At 44.5% G+C, this 25924-nt stretch overlaps 1 protein-coding gene across 3 annotated transcripts in view; it reads right to left on the bottom strand.

Moving 5' to 3' along the window:
* Positions 1 to 2877: 2877 nt before the first annotated feature.
* HLCS (holocarboxylase synthetase) overlaps positions 2878 to 25924 on the bottom strand; it is a 208076-nt gene continuing 185029 nt past the window's right edge. For 2 of the 3 annotated variants that reach the window (XM_040264201.1, XM_040264202.1), the window contains 5 exons: positions 13705 to 13772; positions 12078 to 12238; positions 10359 to 10473; positions 7988 to 8201; positions 5424 to 6201 (listed from right to left, as the gene is read on the bottom strand). In XM_040264201.1, coding sequence (XP_040120135.1) covers positions 6030 to 6201; positions 7988 to 8201; positions 10359 to 10473; positions 12078 to 12238; positions 13705 to 13772 — 730 coding nt within the window. In that variant the 3' untranslated portion in view covers positions 5424 to 6029. Of the gene's footprint in view, positions 6202 to 7987; positions 8202 to 10358; positions 10474 to 12077; positions 12239 to 13704; positions 13773 to 25924 lie in introns of all 3 variants that reach the window. The other variant, XM_040264200.1, reaches the window with a different exon arrangement.

The following is a 25924-nucleotide window of genomic DNA, read 5'->3' as shown; positions in this document are numbered from 1 at the left end:
CCAGACACTCCACTTTGCGAAGGTCACCCCACCCGAAGATGGTCAGATAGATGGGCCAGCCCGGGAAGCCTCCTGTGTTCATTGCCCTTTTTAGGTTCTTAAGTCAACGGCAGAATGTGATGATTTAAGTTCCCTTAATGGACGACAACTCCGCAGTTTTCAAGCCATTCATGAGTCTCATGAAACGTTTTCATTTAACCCTTGAATACAAACATCGGCAAGCCGAGACCAAGGGGGTGACTGTGGCTGTGCTTCTCAAGTGCATTCACAAAGGTTTTATTCCCTCCCAACCCCGTGAACTCTTGAGAATAGCACCTTCAGAATATATTGAATAGGCATTAAATGCAAATATATATATATAGCCAGATATTTTATGAGAGTGACAGGTGGATGATTTCCGTGCCCAGTTGATTGGCTACCCGTCAAATCTGACAAGCAAAGTCCCTCTGGCCCACACAGACCTGTAATTCCCTAGGCTCGTGTTTGATACAAGTAGTGCTAATAAAGTTAGTTAAATTGCATGTGCAATATGGAAACTTGTCAATGGACTGCGCCTCGCGGAAGAAAACATGCTAAAGGGATGTAACGAAAAATGATGTACACGTCTTCAGCATTTTCTACAGAGTAAGAAAACTCCATATGAACGTCATGTGTGTAACAGGTAAACAGGAATCTTCTATAAAGCACCAGCAGTGTTTTTAAAATAAACTCCCATTAATTTTTATTTTTATACTTTGCTTCAAGATTTCACTGTTTAAAAATCCTGTCATGGCTCCGAAGTGGATCAATGCATTGAACCACACTTTTTCAATCTGCTCCTCACTATAAACACTCCCTCATTTTGCTGCTTTTTCAAAGATGGTTTACTTTTAGGAAACTATGTCCACCTTTCAGCGTGGAAAGTTTGTTCACCAGTGTCTCCAACTCACTGTTCCTTGAATCCGAGAGCACCTACATGTGCTGTTATTGAAATGTGAAAGGACCTGCCGTCCAGCCAGCGCCTCTCTGAAGACCTGCCTGCTTCCCTGGGGTGGTTCAGTTGCCTTATGGTACAGTTTGCAAATTTAGGAACATGTGTTTTGCAGTGAAGAGGCGAGATCAGAAGAATCCAGTGCGTACACCTCGACACTGTGCTTAGCCATACTTCATGAGCAGCTTGCTCTGAGTGTAGACACACAGAAAATAAGCCTGGGGTAATGTTTTTATGCTGTCGAGACCCATAATTAAACCCGTGATTCCTGGAAGGTGCAGGTTGGATGAGCAGGAGATTCACTTGACAGTTTTCAATAAAGTACCATAAAATACGTTTGTGTCTATCTTGTTATTAATCATTGGGGGCTGTATAAATAAATACAACTGTGAGGACTTCTGGAGCAATTTAAGACCAGATGTTACTGTTAGCAAACAAAATCGTTATAGATTTATAAACCTTAACATAAATAGGCTTAATGATGAGGGTATGTGTACTTGAGAAATAAAATGTGTACTAGGAAAAACTTCCTTGCCTAAAGAAACATTGCAGTTTTCATAACCTAGAACATAAAGGAAGATTCCCATGCAAGCTGGCTTCCAGGCGGACAGCAGCTCTGTGCAAAGTTGGCAGGGCAGTTACTATGGTAACCTGACATTGTTACCTCCATCTTTTAGTCTGCACATTTAAGCTTGGGGATATTGTTTCTCGACTTCTGTGAGGCTCTGAAAGAGAAAGCGTGTTAATAAATACGCATGTCTTTCACAAAAAAGGAAAAATGTAGTGGTTCCTAACATGTTGACAAAAAAATGCCAGATTAAATGGATTTCAAAAATAAGCCCAGTTCAAGACTGGTTTGTCCCTCCTTCCACTGGGCCTCCAAGGGAAAGGAATTCCTTTATGTTCTTGGAAGCCCTTTCTAGAAAAGCCATTCCATTCATACCTTTGCAGAGAAGTGAACAGGGTGTGAAGTGCTGCTCTGAGAAAATCTGTAAGAGCCTGTATTTTCTGCTCCCTCATTCCCACCCCTTTGATCATATTAAGTCCAATGGCCATGCCTTCCTCCCTTGGATCCTAAGGATGGGAAAGGTTTACTCCATCAGTGAATCCTGTATAAAGTCTACTGTAGTTTATGATGGCTCAGCCAGTAAAGAACCTTTCTATAATGCAGGAGACCTGGGTTTGATCCCTGGGTTGGGAAGATTCCCTGGAGAAAGGAACGGCTACCCACTCCAGTATTCCTGCCTGGAGAACTCCATGGGCAGAGGAGCCTGGCAGGCTACAGTTAATGGGGTCGCAAAGAGTTGGACACGAGTGAGCAACTAACACTTTCAAGATGGTTAGGTAGACTGTGGGGGCTGCTACAGATAAAAGAAAAATTTCAAATAAATTCCATAAAATTACTGTGGAAATTTTAGTGAATTGCAGCCCTTGAGTTATCAAAGATGCATTATTCAAGCTATTCCTAAACTTAAGTATGATAAATAAGGTTGAAATCTTGGGGAAGAACTGTGGAGACAAGTAGTTCTCACAAAAGAGGAAGAACAACTGGACAAGAACAGAACATGTTCTTATATTAAATTTGTTAAAAACTTTAAGCTAAAAAATTTACATTATTAAATGTATTTCTCACTTTAGTTAAATATTTTTGAACTTTTGGGATTTTCTTTCATTCTTTGAAGTAATATGACTTCTCTTTTGTATGATACATAACACATTTTTCACAACTACATTTTTAAAAAAGCAACCAGCTTCTTAATATTTACATATACCTATTCCTTATGATGTAAAACTATTTATTTTTTTAAGTGTTTAAATATGAATAAAAAAAATATTGTAACCGAAAGGAACTGCTTATTTTGACAAATGAGACATGGTAAAAATAAAAAATAAGCCCAAACTACAGAGAAGGTCTCAAAATTTATTTTGGTAGACTTGCTTTTTATAGGCATTGGTTTAAAGTAATTACGTTTCAGAGATGAGTCTTTGAAAAACTAAAAATGCAGAGGTTTAACGCTTATTTCAAATGTGCATAGTAGTTAGGAATACCGATTTCTCCATTCTTTGCCCATTAAGACCCAGCAGACCTGCAGAACGTAAGCCTAAAACATCTCCTTTATGGATTCTGAAACGGCTGGCTGAGCTGAGGCTGGCTTCTCTCCTGGTTCCCAGACTCGAGGCTGAGGGGTGCCCACGTAGTCCTCCCCGTGTGTGTAGGTGGTGGGAGTGGGGGTAGGGTTGGAGGTGCATGATACCCCAGGCCTGGGCCTGTGGACCCACCCCTCCTTGGACCGCTTGCTCCCACATCGGGCAGTCTACTGTGCTGCAGCGGAGAGCCCCGGGGGACGCAGATCCTTCCGACTGTGCCCCAGCACTGCCAGGATGACAGTGCCAAGGAATGCTTCGGGGGTTGGGGGTGGGGCGGGGGACACGGAAAGCCCGGCTATTCCTGGGTCCTGTTTTAGAGTTCCTCTGAAATTTGCTACCAGCGAGGGGTTGCTGTCCTTCCTGCCTTTCATGTAACAATGTGCAGCCTCCACACTAGGGCACAATTCAAATGTCCCCAAAGCACATGCCAATCCTGAGTTGAAGTGCTGTGTTTTCAAGATTAAGAGAAAAACGTGAAGTTCTCGTTAAGACTTTAAAGCTCCTTGAGATCCTAGATCGCTGGTTGCATAAACTGCACCCAAATTGACAAGTGCAGCGTAGCAAGTTTTCCTAACGCTAACAGCTGTAAGCAAAATGCCTTTATTCAGCTGTTCTATAGGAAGCAGAATTGAAGTCTTTGGTTCATCTGAGGCAAAGTCAGGTTTATGCAAAACGCAGCATCTGTTCCAAGTCTGTTTTGCCTCCCTCAAGACAACTGGGTGTCGGGCACAAGTAAGAAATAAGAACAGTCTTGAAAGCGCAGGGGCAAAGCGATACGCCCAGAGCATCTCCATCTGATGTGACGTGGCCACACTTCATTAGTTTTAATTTACCAAAAGGAAATTAAATGATAACATTATTTTTTCCCTAAAGCAGACTGTCTAGAGTAGGACTTCAGCTTAAAACAAATCATAGCATGTTTTTCATTAAATAACCCCCCAAAGAAATGCAAAAAGTTAACGATGGCAGCTCTGAGACATGGTGTGCCTCATATTACAGAGTCTGAGAAGTCAAACTTGCAACATCAGCCTGAGAACTTTATTCTTCACGATATTATGCAGATGCCCTCTCCAGGGTGAGCCCGTTTGGTAAATCTGGGGTGCTGTGGACTTCAGACTTTTATTTAGACTTGGGCATTTAGGGGAGAGTGTTGTGTTTTGTTAAGGAAAATAATTCTAGTTGAAGCCTTATTTGCAAAATATGACTTCTGAAATCTTTTCAAGTTACATTTCCAAAACATACATATTGGGTTAGTGTACTTGACTAAACATGTTATTTTTTTCCTTCTGTGGGGTTGCCTGTGCCTGGCTAAAGGTAGACAGATTTTTATACCGAAAACCACAGCTTTCTGGAGTTAGCTTGGCCAGTTAAAGCTGGAGAAAGACAGTGCTGGGCCACAATAAGGGGGTTCTGTTCAAAGCTGAGAGCCTCATCAACTTTTCTTTTCACTAATTCCAGTTGGGATTGGCAGGAAGAGAGAAAAGTGGACAAAAAGTGGCCTCTTCAGGCTGAAAAGTAATGTGTTATGAGTCTCAAGTTCAGTGGAGATAGGACTTACATGGAAAAAGCATGGAATACATCTGGAAAGAGCAAATGCATATCAAAAGGCTTCCTTTCTTTTGTTCTTTCGTGGAGACTCATAGGGCATCAGATTTGGAACATCTTTTAAGACTTCACACACACACACACACACACGCTCTTAACTGATAGTATGCAATAGCAATAACTCTTTTTGGCAATGTGAAAAGGGGGCAAAAAACTGTGACTTAGCAATAAAATGCCATGTACGTCTATACTGTGTGCGTCTATACAGTCCTGCAGGAATGCTCTATGTTTCAAAGCAAGCCCGAAGCTGGCTTAAAGCTCCAAATCCTCCTTTGCGTGTGGTATGAGAGGGAGACTTCATCTCCAGCTGTTGGAGCCAAATCACCCACCCTCACATCCAAGCCATTACCTAATCAATGCTTTAAGGATCTTGAACTTGATCCCATCACGGCAGAATATTCAGTCAATTTAAACTGAGGAAAGCTCATTAATTAATGTCAAAGTAATTAACTGACTCCTTCTACAAGGTCATTACAGCCAAAGTAGCTAGGGGTGCCTCTGTAGCCATTGCTATTGGACCACAAACCACCAGGCTGAGAATAAGGCTTAGAAATCTTCCTTCTCTTTTCTTCACTAAACAAACAACAAGCAAAAAATGATGACTAAGTTCCAGTGTATGTTCCTATAGGAAAACACCTCCCTGGATTCTTGTAAACAGTGTTACCATACTCCTAACTCACCAATGACCAGGGCCTGAAAGCTTTTTTAAAAAATGTTTTTAATAGTCTAGGGATAAAGATCTTCACTGTGCTTCCCAGGTGGCTAGTGTTAAGAATCCACCTGCCACCGCAGGAGATGCAAGAGAGGCAATACCTGGGCCAGGAAGCTCCCCTGGAGGAGGGCATGGCACCCCACTCCAGTATCCTCACCTGGAGAATCCCACGGACAGAGGAGCCTGGTGAGCTACAGTCCATTGGGTTGCAAAGAGTCAGACATGACTGAGCACGCACAAAGATCTCCACTACTGGGAAAACGTGAATTAGTCCATTGCTGTTTGTTAAAAACTATTTTTATCATGTTAAAACTATTTTTTTTGGCCAATTAACACATCCAATATCAAGAAGGGAGAACAAATCTCACATCTGTGGTAGGTCTTTACCTGAACTAAATCTTTCTAGCGATCGACCCTCTACCCCGAACAAAATTTAAGAATGAACAGGTTAATTGGAGGGAGAAAAAAAAAAATCGTCAACAACTCTGATTTAGTTTTTCCGGCTCCACGGGCTAGGAAAGGCAGCAGAAATCCAAGGGGAAGCCTCCCGCCTCAGTTCTGCCCTTCAGTCTGTGTGTCAGTCCCCAGCGGGGACTACCGCTGTTTGGGGACAATGAGGTTTCTCAGCATGTCGAAGGAGTTGCCGTCAGGATGCACCGTGACCACATCGCCATTTTCCTGGTGGACCAGAAGAAACCCGGAGTCATCCAGGCCAACTATCCACACCTTTGGTCCCTCAGCACTTCCCAGGTGGACTTGCTGAGCACTGAAAAGGAAGAACAGCCTTTGGTCACTGGGACATGTGAGAGGCAGCGGAGGCTTGAGACGATAAGTAATTATCTGTTATGGGAAAGGATTCAGGGCTGGTGGGAGAGAGGAGGCTGGGCTGGATACAGTTAAAATGCATCTGGGCCTGAGCTCTGCCTTTCCCTGGTCCCGCCTGAACTGTCTCGGTGACTACCAGAATATAATCAAGTCCAATAGGGAGTTAGGAATTGCTTCTCTCGAAAACACTGTCACTCCTAATTCTGAACATCCGGAAGGATTTTCATCCGGAAGGATTTTTTTGCGCCACTTCCTTCACCCTCTAGCACTTTAAAGAAATACTGCAACCCTCCAGGCTTTTGGCTGAGATAAGATTGGCCTCTTTCTAGCTGTTCTGAAAAGAAGACTTTTATCGAGTTGGGGTGCATTGATTATAAGTTAAACGCATGCGAATTCAATGTTTTCAGTATTTTTCCAAATGCACCTACTGAGTTATAGCCTTCTTAACAGTTTTAAACATACAGAAGCTGCACCTCCCCCATTTTTATTTTGAAGAATTTCAGACCGACAGAAAAGGGGGAACATAATACAACGAACCTCACATGCCCTCTTCACTTACACTAACTGATAACATTTTCCATATCTGCGGTTTTTCCTCAGTGTGCATGCACACACACTGTTTTATGGGGAGTGGAAGGGGGTTCCTGATATTTAAAAATAAGTTGTAGGCATCATGACACTTTAAATATTTCAGCAAGTATAAGAATAAGAATAATCTTCTTAAATCCAGAATATCATTATCACTCTCAAGAAATGTGGTCTTGATACATTATTGAATATCTGTCCCTGTGCAAAAGTCCCCATCATCCCATTAATATCTTCTGTGGGTACTCTCTCCCTTCCAGGATCTGATTATGAATCTCATATTCCATTCAGCTGTCATGCCTCGTGAGTCTTCTTTAATTTCAAAAATCTCCTACCTTCTTTTTGTTTCTAAGACCTTGACATTGCTAAAAGGTACAGGCCCCTATTGGTCAATATCAGTACTTTTTCAAACTAAGGTGCCTGAAAGCTTGCTGGAGCCCTTGTTAAAACAGGAGTGCTGGGCCCCAGCCTCAGGGGAGGAGTTAAGAATTTGCATTTCTACATGTATATTACCATATGTAAAATAGACAGCTAGTGGGAAACTGCTGTAAAACACAGGGGGCTCAACGTGGTGCTCGGTGACAACCTAGAGGGTGGGGGGTTGGCGGGAGGATCAAGAGGGAGGGGATGTACACAGGTATGCCCACAACATGAATGTTGTATGGGAGGAACCAGCACAACATTGCAAAGCAATTATCCTCCAAATAAAAAATTTTAATAAAAGAAACAGAAGTCAGCAAATGAGAAAAGCAGAATTTGAACACAGGAAAAAAAAAAAAAGAAGAAGACGAAGAATTTGTGTTTCTAACAAAGTTCCCAGGTAAGGCTGAGGCCGGGAGGTCTCCCTTTGAAAATGATAGTTACCAAGAATGTTCCACAATTTAAGATTTGCCTGTCGCCTCACAATCAGATTCGGTTTAAACACACACTGGGGCAGGAAAGTCTTCAGTGATGTGCTGTCTCTCCCAGCACATGCCACCTGAAGGCACGGGATTGCCCATTTGTCCCCATTCCTGGTGACGCTCACTCGCTCAAGGTGGTATCCCCCAGGTTTATCCATCAGTCAATTATCCATCAGAGGATTACCCAGATCTGTGCTTAGTAAAGGGATTTTAAGAGGATGCAGACAAGCCAGCACTAACCTGTGTACCCAGTATTTATAGTAGAGAGGAAGAACGCCGTTGGGCCCCTGGTCCTGAAACGTGTCGATCAGCTTCTCCAGCACGGTCGCTGTGCGGGCGATGAGACAGTCAGCTCTCAAGGGCTGTAGCTCTGCCCCGTGTTCCTTATTGTATTCTGTGATGAGATCATTGATGCATATGGTGGGGTTGCTGTTCGTCACGTTAAATCCACAGCCTGAACGGAGAGAAACGATGGACAAGGTGAGCAGCTCAACCTACTGATGACATCACATGTCTCTCCCGACTGCCTGGAAAAAGTTACAGCTTTTACGCTCAACTTGCTGCTTCCTTGTCCCCTTGAGTTTTTTTTTTTTTTTTGTCTCTGGCCAGTTAGAGAAGGACTTATGTCTTGGAATCCATCTTCCTTTATCATCCTTCCCTTACTATCCACATCAAACCAGAGCCATTCCAAACACATTACACATTAGTTGGGGAAAAAAAAAAAAAGCAAGTCACACTGGATTCAGTTCAGCAGAAAGGGATGAACAGAGTTGCTTCTTAAATGATACCTCCTGTGGTCTAGCCAAGAATTGGAGCTCAGCGCTGAACCCGATGTAAAATAAAATCTCGTTTCTTTTTCTACTTGAATAATAGAACACATGCTTGAAAATAAAGAATTTTATTCAGGTCTTAAGGAGTAAACTCTGGATTCAAAGACTTCCAACCTCGATCATGGCATAAGCCCAAACACATCTTTTAATGCTTTATCCTTGGAAGTCTTTGGTGCTAGAGTTACGTTGTTGGCAGAGGGCCAACCCATGTTCAGTGGCTCTTTCACAGGCCCCTAAACCAAGGCTTCAGGAGAGAGTTACCAGCTTATCTCTGTCGTTACTTAACACCGCTGTTCTCTGCCGGGTCGGGGTGAGGGGATTCTTCAGAAAAGCTGAGACTTAGTTTTTAGCAGGGCCCTGAATCAACCTCAAAGAGGGCTTCAATAAGAAGTGAAATACTGCGAGAACTAGGCAAGTGAGCTGACCATTTTTCCAGGGCCTCTGAGAAGAGAAGTTCCCAGATACTTGTCTTAGAATAGTAACACTCATAATAACCGTACTTTTTGATAAATGTGCTGAGCTGTTTTCGGTATGAAGAGAAGGCTTAGCTGGCCCCAAATTATTATTATTATTTTTTAATATACTGGCTACTAAAATACAAACCAATGTAAATGACACCTGGGAAAAAACAACTACAAAAGCAGGGAGGAATTGGCAGTTGTTCGTTTGAGCTTTCATCAACAACATGGACAAGAACAGGAGTTCCTGCGCTGGTGTAAGGCACTCAGCTAAGCGTACGCAGCACTGAAGAAGCTCCCCTGCACCCGGAAGATGCACGGTCCTGGGAAAAGAGCCACGTGGACTCTGCTGCCAACTTAGGCTGTGGCTTTCTAAGGACCAGCAGGCGCCACTGATGGTGACTTTTTGAATCTTTCCCCAAAGATGCCCTCTGTGCCCCCTGCTTACCTCCCATGGCCTTAAGACGTCAATAAAAGCTATGAATTCTCTCAGAAGGAAGTTTCGTTCCCCCCTCACTGACAGAGAATTCCTCAGCTCCCTGAAGCCATCCTTTGTCCCTATTCAGAACCTCTGTATCCAGCCCAGTTACTCATTTACACATGGGAGACGGAGCTTGGAGGGGAGGAAGTAACCTCCCTCGAATAACACTGCCAGTTGGCAGCAGCGCTGGAAACACACGCCGTGTCTTCTCTGGCTGGCACTCCCCACACACCACCACACGCTTTCTGTCCACTGCTGATTTCTGAACCCCACTCCAGTTCCTCTGGGCATTAGGGAGAAGGTGATGCTTGGATGACCAGGGACTCCTAGGAACTTCTCGAACTGCTTCTGAATCCATCTCCTTGCCTGATGAGGATGTGCTGAGGTGAAATGGAGAATCTTTACCTCACCCTGACCAGCCTGGAGGGTCTTCTGAAGGTCAAAAAGAAGGCAACTTTTCCATGGCCTGGGAAGGTCAGATTAAGAATGCAAGGACACCCATCCTTGAAATTAACTTTCCTTTTCTTATTACCAAGCAACAAAGTGGATATTTTCATCATGTCTAATTTAACAAGAAGCGGGAGTGTAGAGAGGTGTAAGAAAAGGCCTGTTTGATGAGATACCCATGTGGTGGTTTCCACGGCCAGAGGTACAAACGCTAAACTCTCTGAAAGGCTTTCTACCCACCTGGCCTGTTCTGCATACATATTGTGTTCTATAAGTCAAAGCTCAAAGAAAAAGAAATCCCAGATGATAATCCACTCCCCTCAATGGAGCCATGTGTGAGCCATTTTATTTCTATTAATCTAAAAATTCTGGGGGTAAGGGCTTTAAAAACTTACCAATAAGTATATAAAATGTTTCTCCCATAAGTGTTGAGTTAACTAAAACTCCACCAAGCTTCATGAGGTCACTGTAATAAATATCATTGGGCCACTTCACTCGCAAATTGATATCCTGAAAGGAAAATCTGCATATTAATCAAGCAGTCTCAAGACACAAAGGGACCAGGAGAGGTCGTCCAACTTAAAAAAGAAAACACAAAGATGAGCAGAATATTCTAAAAACAGAGGAATAGGGCTCTCAGGCTCTCTTCTTTTTCAGACAGCTGATCACCTCTTTGGAGCAATACTTGAAGTAGTAAAGTGCCCTGCGGGGCCAGAGGAAGGAGACCTCAAGAGCACAGGAATCTCAGTCTCCTCTCCCTCATCACTGTGTACCACCATCAGAAACACTGAAGACGCCCGTCTTGGGAATTAAATCGATTATCCCAAGATCAATAACCACAGCAAAGGGGAGCATCATGTGCTAGGGAGGAGGGCGGGGGGGTGGGGTAGGGGGTGGGGCAAGGGGCGGGAGGTGGGGCTGAAGGCAGGGAACAATACTCTTGGGGGCTCTTTTTCCTTAAGGAGCTCTTGCTCCAGAGTGAAGGATGGCCTTGAACTAACCAGAGTCAGGCAGAAATGTCTCAAGTAGAACGCTATGGAGATACACAGGAGCAACTCATTTTACTGAGTCATATCACATCATGTATGGATGTGAGAGTTGGACTATAAAGAAAGCTGAGCGCCGAAGAAATGATGCTTTTGAACTGTGGTGTTGGAGAAGACTCTTGAGAGTCCCTTGGACTGCAAGGAGATCCAACCAGTCCATTCTAAAGGAGATCAGTCCTGGGTGTTCACTGGAAGGACTGATGTTGAAGCTGAAGCTCCAATACTTTGGCCACCTGATGTGAAGAGTTGACTCATTGGAAAAGACCCTGATGCAGGGAAAGATTGAGAGCAGGAGGAGAAGGGGACGACAGAGGATGAGATGGCTAGATGGCATCACCGACACAGTGGGCATGAGTTTGGGTAAACTCCAGGAGTTCGTGATGGACAGGGAGGCCTGATGTGCTGCGATCCATGGAGTCACAAAGAGTCGGACACGATTGAGCGACTGAACTGAACTGACTGATTAGAGGATACTGAGTTTATTAGTCTCCATGAAGTGCCAGCGGTCAACCTGGGTAACAGAAACAGAGCGGTCCAGTGGCCTGCTGCCTCTCCATCCTGAGGGGCGTGGCCTGGGCAAGGCTGCCTGTGCCCTCCAGGGAATGGCCCGAGAGTAGACACTGCCTTGAACTGGGCCACCTGGAACCCCACCTCCTGCCATGACTGTGAAGTTGAGGCACACAGACTGGCTGCCCGAGGTTTGTTTAGGCCTATAAAAAAAGTCTTTTCACCAGAAAACACCACAGATAAATAGACTCATCCAGTCCAATGTGCTTCAATCAAAAAGAAAGAAAAGGAAAAGAAAGGCCTGCCTTTACTAGGACATTGGACACATCTCTCAGCAGCACAGAAGGGAAATTCTGGGAAACGAACACATTCCAGCAAGCTCGAAGCAGCTATCAACCTGACGGCACTTTTAAAACTCCAGGAGCTCTCTGCTGCCAGCTTTACAAAAAGCAGGCTGAGGCTCCACACACAGCAGCCATTCAGACACACACACGCTACAAACGTGACTCAACGGAGATGCGCGTGCATGGCAGGGCTGTATCAGTGATGAACTGCACATACCTGGTACCCGGGGATGGATCTTACTGCCTCTACGACGGCCAGGGACATCAGATGCTGGACAAATGGAATCCTCTGTCCCAGTGGGGATCTCAGCGGGATGCAGACCAGCAGGGTGGAAAGGGCGCATCCCAAGGGGCTCAGCCAAGCATTCTTTCCCCGCCCTGGAACACAAGCCCCGTCAGGAAAATGGCCAGCCTGAACTGTGAGCAGACTGAGGTGCACATGATGCCAGAAAATACATGGAGGGCTCAGAAATGCAAACGGAGGATGTGTGCCGCTGGAACAGACCCGGACTGATGAAAATGCCTGGAGATTCTGGGGTTAACTCAACAACAGAGAAGCTGTTTAAAATCTGCTCTGTGGCTGAACAAGTTTCCGATTATTAGCATAATGTTCTGCCTCATATCATCCATGCTTTGATGATTCAAAGTCTTACACAGTGTCTGAACCTCACTCTTGGTTTAATTCTCACCATATGGCAATGTAGGCAGAAATGGAGACAGTGGGGAAACTGGACCGAACCTACACTGATCCAGGAGAGGTCCTGGAAGCCATGTTTTTCAGAAGTGATCCCAATTGTGATGGTCTCACAAAACCATAGAATTGTACACTTTTAAGTGAGGGGACTGGATGGTATTTATTTTTTAAAGGAAGCTGAATTTGAAAAATGATTCCTGATATTAAGTCGAGTTATTTTTCTTAAAAAAGAAGTTGAGGAAATAAAAGAGAGAGTATATCTCTCTCAAAAGAGAGGTATAACATAATTTCTTCCCTGGCTCTTTTTTTTTTTTTTTAAACTACCGTATTGAGCACCACAGCCTTGAATAATTCTTTTTTCTTTCTTTGAGTTATGTTCAAAAGACATGCTCAGGAGAAAGAAGTGGAAACAGTGGATTTCTCATTTCATTGCTTCTTCTGGGAAAGGCATAAGAGCCTCTGAGAGTTAAAAGTTGGGGGTCTGCCTGGTACCTGCTGGGGTGGGGAGGGGCAGGGGACAGTGGCCCACGTATGACCCCTGAGCAGGAATAATCTGCTTGCAGCTGGAACCCAAGTGGATTCTGGGAGGATGTGGGCTCTTGACTCTGAAGGTCAGCAGGGGGTGGAAGCTCTGGACAGCCCTCTGCTCCTTGGTGGGCACTCTGTGAATAGGCACTGCCCACTGATCGAGGGCCCACTCCATGCAAACGCCAGTGCCAGCCAGGGTGGGGGCTGGCAGATGAAAGACACGTGACACTTGGTCTAGACACAGAAGACACCTCTCAGAGAACCTTCGGGAAAATAAATGTCTCTCTACCATAGTTATTATTCACAAACGGCAACGCCTAGAATGTGTTGGGAAGAGGAATTTACAAGATGTAGGTAAAAGAACGTTAAAACAATCACAGGCGGATGTCAAGTGATTTAATAAACATCTTGGTTTGAGGGAACACTTGAATTCTACTGAAGTTCAGTCTTCTAATCAATTTCCCTTCCTCTTCCTCCATTTTAGGGCAATGTGAAAACAAACAACTTCTAACTGGAGTCATCTCGATGATCAGCACACGCAATCACTTGGCTCTCTGGCCAGCAGAGAGTCACAGATTTTAGAAAACAAAAACAACAGAAACAGTAACAAAAGATGACTGACCTTTGCCCTGCGTCTGGCGGACTGCGATGGCTATTAAACCCATTTCCTGCGGCATCTCAAACATCAACCTGCAAACGATGGGAAAGACCGGTGAGCCAGAACTGGGACAGGACGTGGGAGCCTACGGCTCAAGGTGGGGGACGCTGTTTGCTTCCATTCGCCCAAGTGTTAGTAAGGAAGGGCCGTCTTCCGGGTTTCAAGGGATACTGAGCCCATTCCCAGCTTCTGGAGTGAGAATGATGGAAAAAGGATGCAGGAAACACCATTTAATAAGGAAAAAAAGGTGGACTTGGGGGGTGGGGCACGTGTACCTGCCCAAGCTATCATTCAGTTTACCCAAGACATTGTTAGGTTATATTTCTTCGGAATATCCTATCAAATTCCTCCTTCCCCCGCTGAGGTGGTGTCCCCTTCCCCGAGTGACAACTAGCAATTCCTGACATTTGTTTCTACTTAGGCGCGTTTCTGTCTGCACACTGGAACATAATCATAACAGAAGTTTCTGATTATTCAGAAAACTAATATGGTGGCAATAAAGCCGTTTAAAAGACACACTATCCCCCGAGAACTAATTATGTTTTAACTATAGTAAATAAATCTACACCTTCTGAGAACTCAGGAGAACCTTGGATCCTTTTAGGCTTGAGTTCTGCTTTTAAAATGGTTTTTATTTAAAAGAATACAAACTTCCCTTTGGGGGAAGGGTAGAAATGTGCACTGTATCTCCAGCAAAAGAGTCAACATAAACTTTTTTTTTCTCCCAAGAAAAGGAAAGGGGGGGGTGGGCGCAGAAAACCCTCACTCTGAGAATTTCCTCCCAGCTCCATTCTATGTATTTAACTCACACTGGGAAGGTTTTCCTCTGCATTCCCAGGAAATGTGGCATAGCTCTCGGTGCGTGCTAAGTCGCTTCAGTCGTGTCTGCCTCTTTGCGACCCCATGGACTGTAGCCCGCCAGGCTCCTCTGTCCCTGGGATTCTCCAGGCAAGAATCCTGGAGTGGGTTGCCACGCCCTTCTCTAGGGGATCTTCCCAACCCAGGGATCGAACCTGTCGTCTCTTGCACTGGCAGGTGGGTTCTTTTCCACTAGTGCCACCTGGGAAGCCTCCTAGCTCTCAGTAGGACTTATTAAACAAAGTAAAAAATCAGACTTGTCAGTGCAGCCGCCAGGATGTCTCTGAAATACTTTCTGGGGGTGAGGGGAGTAGCAAGGGCAGAGGTGACAGCGAGGTGGTACTCTGTTCCGAGGGCGGGTTCCAGAGCATCCCTGTGCTGAGAAGAGGGACCGCGCTCGGAAAGCGCTTCCTCCTCTGTCCGGCTCAGGGAACGGAGTGGAGCGTTAGACACAGTGAGGGAAGGAGAACACTTAAAGACCAAAACACCAAGAGCGCCTCTCTGTGACCCTGGTGGGCAGAGCCTCATGGTGCCCAGGCGTGGTGAGGGGGAGCCCTTGGCTGGCTAAGAAGAGCCCGGCCACCCGGGGCAAGGGCTGGGCCGGGCCGACAGGCACAGGACATGCCAGCGAGCAGGCAGCCCCCTTGTCTGGGTGCCAAGCCCACTTCCATCTCACATGAAATACAGCTCCAGAGGTATTTCTCTTGGACACCATGAATAACCCATTGAGATCGGCTCTGCTTATACGCTGCTGGGCTCCAAGAATAAAGCGTCCTTTTCTTGCGTGGAAAATCCGAAGAAGGAAGCTTTGTCCATGTGGGGAGATAAGATTGTCTTCTCTGGCTCAGCAGAGACCCAGCCACCTTCACCTGGGCTCCGAAGGCTGCTGGGCTCTGGGCGGGGGGGCAAGACCTAACGAAGTTTTCTATGCAAAGGGGATGGGGGGAAGGTGATTTGCACATGTGAGTAGATTGCAAAGGCTCTTTTCCATCTTGGATGTTCTGTAAATAAACAGGTAGATGGTAGACAGTCATGCCTAGAGCCAGCCATGGTGATGGAGGAGTTAGGCGTGGGGAGGTGGGAAGGTTCAGAAACCAAACACAGGCTCCCAGAAGCCTCCAGAACAAAGAAAAATGATGAAGGGAACATATGCACTAAACTGCTGGAGGCTTGGCAGCAGTGAACGGGGCATATTGATGAGAAGACTGAGCTTGTGACGCTGAAGGCCAAGAGGAAATTCTGCGAGGAGGGACACAATGAATGGGGGGGCGGGGGCGGGGGCAGGGGAATGGGTAATGCTTAGTTTGAGCCAGGTGAAAACGGCTAGGTTTATTTGTGCGATCTGAGATAGCTCGGGGGGCAGAACCACTCGGCTCACAGTCCACAAAGAAGCATTTATGAACTTTGGCAAAAAGGAAAATTTGCATCTCCGAAGGTAGAGTTGCTAGGTTGCTTTAGCAGCAAAGAGACACCCTAAATGCATTTCTAACCCAAGCTGATGTCATTCTGACAAAAGGAAATAGAAAAGGGGGGGAAGAGGGGGAGCAGGTTACATAACGGCACCTCCCCACCTCTGTGGTTTTTTTCCTTGTTGGAAAAGGCTGTTTCGTAAACGGTTCCTGAGATCAGCAGCCGGGGGCAGGCACTGGGTACCACCGGGACACGGGAGGAGACGGCTCTGTTTTGGTACACTTCCCTTCTAGCCCAGCGGTAAAGAATCCACCTGCCAATTCAGAAGACGCAGGTTTGATCCCCAGGGTGGGAAGATCCCCGGGAGAAGGAAATGGCAATCTACTCCAGTATGCTTGCCTAGGAGGTCCCATGGGCAGAGGAGCCCAGTGGGTTATCCTCCACTGGGTCACTAGAGAGTCGGACACAACTTAGCGACTAAATAACAGCTTCGGGCTGAAATACGCAGAGCCCCAAGGCTCACCTGGCAAAAAGGACAGGGCCAGGAACACCTCGTCACTAAGGACATCGCAGTTCCCATTGCATGCTCTGCCAACCAGAACACCCTGACTTCCACGTGGCTGTGGGAAAAGCCACTAACCTAGAAGACAGTGGCTTCTAGAACACCAAAGACACTGAAACTAACCAGACAGACCAGTATAAGCGAGTGAAAGTTCTGAGTGAACAGAAGTTTATATTCAGAGTCAAATCAATCCAGTTTGAGGATTCAAACCTAAAGAAATAGTCCACACTCAACACAGTGCTATAAAAGTGAAAATTTGGAAAAAACATAAGAGTTCACTAGGGAAATGATAATTATGAAGATTACATAACAACACAGAAAAATGCTTGCAATAGAATTTTCCATTTTAAAAAACAGGATATGAAACCTACATACACTTTTACCCCAACTATGTAAAATTCACAGAAAAGCGAGGGAGGGAGATTTGACAAAAGAATAATTGTGACTATATTAGGATGATTTTATTTTTTTAAACTTTAAGGTGACTGCTTACCTGTTTTTTTAAAAAATTATTTTATTTTTAATTGGAGGATAACTGCTTTACAGTTTGTGCTGGTTTCTGCCATACAACGTGAATCAGCCACAGGTACACACCTATCCCCTCCCTCTTGAACCTCCCCTCCCACCTCCCACCCCATCCCACCCCCTAGGTTGTCACCGGGCACCAGGTCGAGCTCCCTGCATTACACGCAACTTCCCAGTAGCTCTCTGTTTTACATATGGTAATGTATATATATCAATGCTATTTTCAAAGTTCATCCCACCCCCTCCTTTCCCCATTGTATTCCTGCCCTGCAGATAGGTTCATCAGCACCATTTTTCCAGATTCCATATATGTGTGTTGCAACATTTGTTTTTCTCATTCCACTTCACTAGAACTGACTCAAATTCATTCCTTTTTATGGCTCAGTGACATTCCATTATATATGTATACACACACCACAACTTTATCCATTGATGGCTGCTTGCATTTAATTTGAAAATTATTTTTGAAAAATTTGGGGGAAAGAAGCATGGTTTTTATGTTTAGATATAATATTTGTTGGGGCACTCACAGAATCCCATGGACAGAGGAGCCTGGAGGGCTACTGTCCACTGGGTCTCAAAGAGTCAGACACAACTGAAGTGACTTAGCACACATTCATAATATTTGTAAATATGTCAAAGAATAGGACTAAAAGACCTGCTTTAAAAATAAGATAATAACAGTCACCTGTAGCATCCATTTTATTATAACCAATGAACAAGACCTTATTTAATTTGTAACTAAAGAGCAGAAATTCTTAAAACGAGTCTGTTCATATGCAATGGGAGCCTTAAAATTTTTATACCTTCTCACCCAGTGACTATATCCCTAAGATTGAATTCTAAGGAGTATTCAGACACTATTCAAAACAATAATTAAGGGACACAGCTATTTCATCACAGCATTGCACAGTGAAAAAAATCATAAACATTACAAACAGTCCACAATAGAGGAAAGAAAAATCATAGTATCCCCAACATGAAAAAATATCATAAAGCCATCAGTGATACCGGCAAATGCCAGCTGAACACCATTAGAAGATTTAAAGAGTGTGGAAATTCCTATATGCAGCATGATTCCACAGGTGCTTTAAAATATACTTTTAAAAATTATTAGGAAATATACCAAAATATTAGCTGTGGTTACTTTAAGTTATGAGGGTAGTTACTGGAAAAACACAGGAAAGTACAAAGCAGAAAAGTCATCCAAAGAAGTCCTTCTTAGAAATGTATATTTTTCTATACTTTTCCTCTTAAAAACTATGACACACACACATACACACACACAATATATTATACAAAATATTTTCTGATGATTGGAAGGATTGCTCATTTTGGATCGTCTTTCTTTCTTATTTGTTTTTGGCTGCACCAACCAGGGAACTCAGGCCCCATGCAGCGAAAGCAGAGTCTTAACCAATGGACCACTAGGGAAGTCCCTGAACTCTTATAATGAAGTAGATATTTAGTTATGGACATTTTTATTTTGTTGGTAATTAAAAAAAAAGGCTTAAAAACAACATCATGGTATGATCCCACCTACGTAAGCTATGTATTCCGATGTGCATTCTTAGACAAATACAGGACACCTATTAACAGTGGCTACATCCAGAAGGAGGATGTAGAATTATATCATGGTTTTAGTTTCTTCATTGTGCTCTTCTGTGTAATCTCTGGGAGTTAAGATTCCAAGTGGTTTTTAGTTTCATTATATTTGTCTGAATTTTCCACTGTTTCTATACTTGGAGTGCATTCATCATCAGGAAAAAAAAAAAAAGGTTTTTCAAATGTAGTACATTGGGAACACCAACCATTATATCTGAGCATCACTGTTTTTTTAAAAAAGTTCAAAACCTAAAATTTAAGGATTTTTAAAAGACGTTTCATGCTAAAAGTACAATCAATTTTTTTTTAAGTTGCCTTCTACTCAAGAATGCACAGTATCACTTTTGGAAAGAAAATGAATAGTGTTTTCTGCTCCCAAGAATGTGTATACTGGAGCAAGGAGGATGGTAGGGCTCTGACGTGCACAGGGAGATGGTCTAGGGTGAAAGATGCTGGTCCCGGGAACAGCGACTTCAGAACAGAGAGCTAGGCATTTGGGGGCCAAGAGGAGACCAATAGTCCCAGAAGAGCACAGTGTTATCCAGGGACCAGGGGGTTACTGCTCCTGGTGGGAAAGGAAAGGTTCCCGGGAACTTGAGAAATGTCACGGCAGAGGTGGCTCAGGAAATGGGACAGGTCTGGATTTGAACCCCAGTGTTGACATGAACTAACACTGAGTGGCGGGCTCCTCCTCTCTGCATCTCAGTCACCTAGGACACAGAACGCCTGGCGTGGTCTCAGGCTCCCTAAGAGCGAAGCGTGAAAGGACACACAAGATGCTCCGTCACAGCATCGGGGCCTAAAGCATCGCTTTCTCTTGGTTGTAGATCCCAGAACGTCTTACTTCCAACACAGAGGAAGCCCTCGCATTTCCTCCTCTTGGGGTAAGGAGGGTGGTCAAGGAGAAGGAGAGGAGAAGGGGTAGAACACGTCTGTTTTTGGACTGTTCACAAAGTCTAGAGGTGATGTCTCTTCCCCGAACCTCTCGCCCCCTCTCCCATCTCTCTTACACACACACACTAACCTGATCTGAAGCTGGGCTAAAAAGCGTTTAGATTAACACTTACAGCTGGGTTGCAAAAAACCTTCATTTTCAGTTTGAGGGTCTCCAAACTCACTTAGCAAAGGTATAAACAGTTGGTTGAACTAGCTATTTGACTTTTTAAAGATAATACGTTTTTAGGTTATTGCTTTTAGAGATAACACATTTTGTATGTTACTGCTTACAAATAATTTTGGTCAGCGATACACACAGGCACAACAGTTTTACTACTGTAGTTCTTCTGTCATCTTCTGGATTTGACATTTAAAGCTACCCATCATCAATCTACCTTTCTGGAATGCTGTCAAAGAAGTAAGCTCTAGATCATTTTCCCTTAGCTGTGCTTGGTGTGTAATATAACAGGAGGAGCACTTATTTCAGTTAGAGGCAAAGTGGGAATGTGGACTGCCCAATAGTAGAACCATCACGCCTCCCCTGGGTGCGCCCCAGAAGCAGAGGCCCCACCTGTCCTCCTGTTGAAGGATGTCTGGGGTCAGCTGCTCTGGTAGCGTTCCATATCTCCTAGCATCCCAGTCACTCATAGGTTTTTATCTGATCTTCCCCATTTCCAACCTCATACCGAGCAGCATCTACTCTACTGCCAAGTCACTTAACTGCTCACAGGGAGGACGTCCTGTGGACTCAGCTTTCAGACTGAGGCACCCTCCAGTCCATCAAGCATTTATTATTTTGGTCTGTATTACTCAAGATAAACTCAAACTATCGTTTCTTACTCCTGATATTGCGCCATAAATACCAGATGTCTGAGCATCACCTCCATGGACAGAGGAGCCTGGCAGGCTACAGTCCATGGGGTCAAAGAGAGAAACATGATTTAGCGACTAAACAGCAACAACACTAACAATTTCACCTGCAACCTTAGACCAATGCTGTTATAGAATTCACAGGGGGCAGCCCTGATGGCTCAGTGGTAAAGAATCTGCCTGCAATGCAGGAGATGCGGGTTTGATCCCTGGTTGGAGAAGATCCTCTGGAGGAAGAAATGGCAATACACTCCAGTATTCTTGCCTGGAAGATTCCATGGACAGAGAAGCCTGACAGGCTATAGTCCATGGGATCACAAAAAGAGTCGAACATGATTTCGTGACTAAACAACAACAACCTCTCAGGCCAAGCTTCCAAGGCAGTCTTGATCCTAGATCCTCAGCATAAAATTGCCACCACATGTGGGAACTCAGACCATGTCCTAACCCCTCCACTAGGAGTCCTCAGATCACAGCAAGCATCTTCACAACGCTCCTCAGGCTGATCAGAGTCCATCATCTTCAACTGGAGCCGTCATCATGGCTCACTTACCCCAACAGAGGGCCTTTTGTTTGGAAATGTGGCTGCCATTTCAGAAGATGGACTGACTCATCCTGACCATAAGGAAAGCAGACCTCTGGGGATCATCTTCCTGAAGGCACTGTAGACCTTTCAGCTTGGCCACCAGGAATCAGTGCTGATTTTCTGCACTACAAGTCACCCTATACAGGCATTATCTCATCTATGCTTTACAAGTCAGATGAAGACACAGTCTTGGAAAGGGGAAACCACTTCTCTGAGGCCACGGAGCCAGCAAATCAGGGATTCAAGTTCTGGTTGGTTCTAAGGCCCATGATCTTTTGTTCATTTTGCTTTCAACCTTTTACTTTGAAATAAAACCAGACTTACAGAAAACTTGTGAGGATATTGTATGAAGAACTCCTACCTGCCCTTCACCCAGCATCACCGACTCGATGGACATGAGTTTGAGTAAACTCCGGGAGTTGGTGATGGACACGGAAGCCTGGCATGCTGTGGTCCATGGGGTCACAGAGAGTCAGATATGACTGAGCGACTGAACTGAACTGAACTTCACCCAGCACCAAGATTTCCCCAATGTTGACTTTTTTTTTACACCACATAGGATGCTCCATAGTCTATCCATAATTCTTTTTTCTGAACTATGTGAGAGTAAGTTGCAGCCATAATGTCTCTTTATCCCTATATTCTTCAGTGTATCTTTCCGAAAAAGTAAGGGTATGATTTAACATTCATCAACATACAACGATCAAAATCAGGAACTTAACAATGATACAACACTGTTATTGAGCCCGGGGAACAGCAAACTTTTTTCTGTAAAGACTAGAGAATAAATATTATATAGTCTTTTGTGAGCTGTACGGTTTCCATGTCAACGATTCAATCCTTCCGTCTAAGCACAAAAGCAACTATACACAACGTGTAAATACACCTGGCTGTGTTTCGAAGAAATTATACTGACACAGAAATCTGAATTTCATATAATGCTTGTGTCACAATCTAGAATTTATTTTAATTAATAGACTTTATTTTTTGAGTGGCTTTAGGTTTATTAAAAAAAAAAAAAAATCAGGGACTTCCCTGGTGGTCCAGTAGTTAGGACTCCGAGCTCCCACTGCAGGGGACACCGGTTGAATCCCTGGTTGGGGAACTAAGATCCTGCACACCACGCAGTGTGACCAAAACGACAAGGAGACCCTAAAGGATGAAAGAAAGACTGAGCAGAATGCAGAGTTCCATATACTCCCTCAACCTCACAACTGGTTTCCCTGTAATTAACATCTTGTATCAGCGTGGTACATCTACTATCATTGTGGTTGTTGTCCAGTCACTCAGGCACGTCCGACTCTTTGCAACCACGTGGACTGCAGCACTTCAGGCTCCCCTGTCCTTCACTATCTCCTGGAGTTTGCTCAAATTCACGTCTTGGGTCGATGATGCCATCTCGTCCTCTGGCGCCCCCTTCTCCTCTTGCCCTCAGTCTCTTCCAGCACCAGGATCTTAGCAACTAATCAACAACCTTCTCAATGCCCCGTGTCAGGAAGGACCTGGTGTTGCCGGTCCTGGTACTGGTGCATTACCGTTGGCCCATTTGGGTAAGGTGGGGTGTGCTAGGGGTTTTCCACTGCCAAGGTGCCAGTTTCCCACTGTAGTTAATTAAGTACTTGTGGGGAGACGAATATCCCATTTCCCATGAAATTTAATCTACTAGTCTTAGCATCCGTAGATGATGATTTTACTCACATCAATTATTTATTTGATGCTGCTAAATAGTGGTTTCTCTGACTCCATCATTTCCTCCAGGTGTACTTGTTGCAACACTACTATAAGGAAGAGCTTTTTCTTCTTCTCGCACATGCTTTTCTTTTCTTTCTTTCTAGCAGAGTGAAGTTGTGGAGTCTTCTTTATTCCATAGATTTTTCCTATCATTGTTTATTTTGATGCCCTTATTATCCCAGATTTGGCAAGTAGAAGCTTCTTCAAGCTGATGTCTGTCTCCTGCTGACAAGGCCCTGTCATCTTTCACCACTTCCTTACTTTCTGGCAGTAAGAAGAGGTTCCACGCCCATCCTGAACTTTCCCAGGACCAGCCCTGGACCTGGCCTTTTCTCCAAGGAGCTCTGGTTCCTTTTAGAGGAGAATGGTGTTTAAAAAACAAATCTGGGTGTTAAGAAAGAACAAAAAAGTGTCTGTGTTTCCTTCCTTTTTTTCCATCAGTCCAGCCATCTTAAAACCCATGAATTAAAAAAAAAAAAAACCAACACCATGAATTAATTGAAAATTCCCAGTTCCAAACCAACAGCACTAGGCCCATTTTACTCTCCTTTATTTTATTATTTTATTTCATTTCATTTTGCCGTGCTGAGCAGCAGGTAGGATCTTAGTTCGCCAAACAGGGATGGAAACTGTAGCCCCTGCATTGAAAGCATGCAGTCTTAACCACTGGGCATCCAGGGAAGTTCCTCTTCTCCCCCTTTCTGTATTTGTAACTTCCTTCTCAAATAATGAGAAATCTGGCTCCCATTATCTCAAATATATTTACTTATTTGCTCAACACTCTGACACACAGAAAGTGGTTTCAGAATTGCTGACCTGTGCTACTGTGAAAAACAAACGTACTAACTAGGGTTCTCCAGTTCTTCTTGTCTTTAGCCTGAGGGTATATAGTCAGCTACTGTGCTTTAAAGTTCTTAGGGTTTGTTCGTTTTCTCTTTTACTTGAGCGCAGCTATGTTAAGTCTCCAGAAATAAGGTGAGGTTGAACTGTACTTTTGTGTTCCATTACAGAATCACCCTGCCATTCTTGTTTCTTTATTCTTTAACTTGATTCCAAGAGTTAAAACTGTACAGAAAAGTAAACTCCGAGAAGTGTCACTTTCCTCCCACTTATTCCTTCTATTGAAGTCTTCTCATCAAACTTCTTTCTACAATTAACAATTCAGCTCGTCTTAGTTACTGGTTTATTGTTCTCGTGATTCTTTCTGAACACAGAAACAGATAATTGCATATTTTTCTTTCTCGTGCTTCCTTACAGAAAGTCACCATTTTGTCAGTGATTATTTTGTTTTGTTCGGCCATGTGGAATCGGATTTTAGTTCCCTGACCAGGACTGAACCTGTCCCCTTGGACAAAATTGACATCTTTGGGGTGTTTGGGGTGTTAAGTTGTCCTGTCTAGGAGCAAAGAATGGCTTATATCCATTCATAGGTATACTTTTTCTGAAAAGTTATGAAAATTTATACCCAAGAGTAAAATCAAAATGGGGTCCTTTTTTAAGAATGGAAATAGTGTCGTCCTAAATGTTTAAAAACCAAACACTACCACGCTTGCTCCAAAGTCCATTACGTCTGTGGCGCATGTCTGCAGAGGTATTCTTGCCTGCTCTATACATGTTCAGTCTCAAACATTCTATTCTTTCCTAACTACATTTACATAAAACACTGTAATAAGCAGTTTCCTTGCCTGCAGAGCCAAGTGGCTGCTGAAACATCTGGGCAGACAAAGCAACGTGAAGGTAATGAATTTCTTCCTCTAGAAAGGGAGGCTCCACCCTGCCACTTAAACGCCCTTCCTGGGCACTGGTTTTTCAACCCCAAGATGGTTGCCATTTCAAGGGTAATTACAAGGAAGAAATCTCTGCCCCTGCCAGCTGGCCTCCAAACCACTGATCCTTTCACCACCCTGCTGCCCTAGATGTCACCCTTCTTCCCTCTCATGCTCAGACCTCTCTCTGGAGCCTCTCGTGCACCCCACCCTGCAGAGAGCGAGCAGCATGCCAGAGCTTGCTCGACCAGGAAGCTTAGCACCAGCTTAACTCTTCACTCAATGGGACAAGGGGCCTCTTTCTTTAATGCAGGGCTTTGCTCCATGATATGCTGGGTATATAGCCCCCATGAACCAAACCTGGTGCAGAGTCCAATTCTAGAACAGATTTTCCTTCAAATGATCATTTTCCAGCCGCTTGCCTCCCCAATCCCATTTTCTAGCCAACTCTGTTGACCCTTGAGATTGGTTTCTGCTTGGGCTCCTTGCTAGAATGTTTTATAGCCTGCTCCCTTACTGAATTCTTAGTGAGTTTTATCATCGATTCTTAAGGTTTCCCAGGTATGCTATCCTATCAGGTGCAAGGAGAGAGAGTTTTACTTCTCTCTCCATTTTGGTGGCTGTTATTTTCTCATAAAGCCATATTGGGCTCTTTTACGACCCCTGGACTATAGCCTGCCAGGCTCCTCTGTCCATGGGATTTCCCAGGCAAGAATACTAGAGTGGTTTGCCATCTCCTCCTCCAGGGGATCTTCCCGACCTAGGGATCGAACCAGCAGCTCCTGCTTTGGCAGGCAGACTCTTTACCACTGAGCCACCAGAGAAACCCTTTCTCAGTTTGTATGCTTCTAATTGACTACTCTTGTCCATCTGAATTGGCCAACATTTCTAGGATGATGTTAAACAGAAGTGCGGGTTGTTGACCAGAACTGCCCTTGTTCCTGTCTCACTGAGTAGGACACTAGCTTTGGGTCTCAGAGCATCTCACTCCCTCTTTCCCAGCGCTGGGACTCAGTCTCTGCTCGCACAGATTCTCTAGGGGGTTCTAGGAGATACTATTTCATCCCTTGTCGCTTCAGGCCCAGGGGTGACAAGGGATTCCCTCTGCGGCATCTCTGGAGACCCTCCACACTTAAAGCCCATCACCCCCCACCTCCACAAGCTTTCCCATCGCCTCAGCTGGACTCTGTCTGTGGTCCTGGTGACTGCCGTCCCCACCATATGCTCAGGGCAGTGGAGGTACAGTATTCTCAACCCTAAGTCATCAGGACACTTGTGCGTGGAGAGGAGAAGGCACACAGATGAAACGTCAGCCTTCCTAGGGTTTGTCCTGAA

The sequence above is a fragment of the Oryx dammah genome, unplaced genomic scaffold (assembly GCF_014754425.2).
Source record: "Oryx dammah isolate SB20612 unplaced genomic scaffold, SCBI_Odam_1.1 HiC_scaffold_2, whole genome shotgun sequence".
Taxonomy (NCBI): Eukaryota; Metazoa; Chordata; class Mammalia; order Artiodactyla; family Bovidae; genus Oryx; species Oryx dammah.
This window is presented reverse-complemented; position numbering and strand designations above follow the sequence as displayed.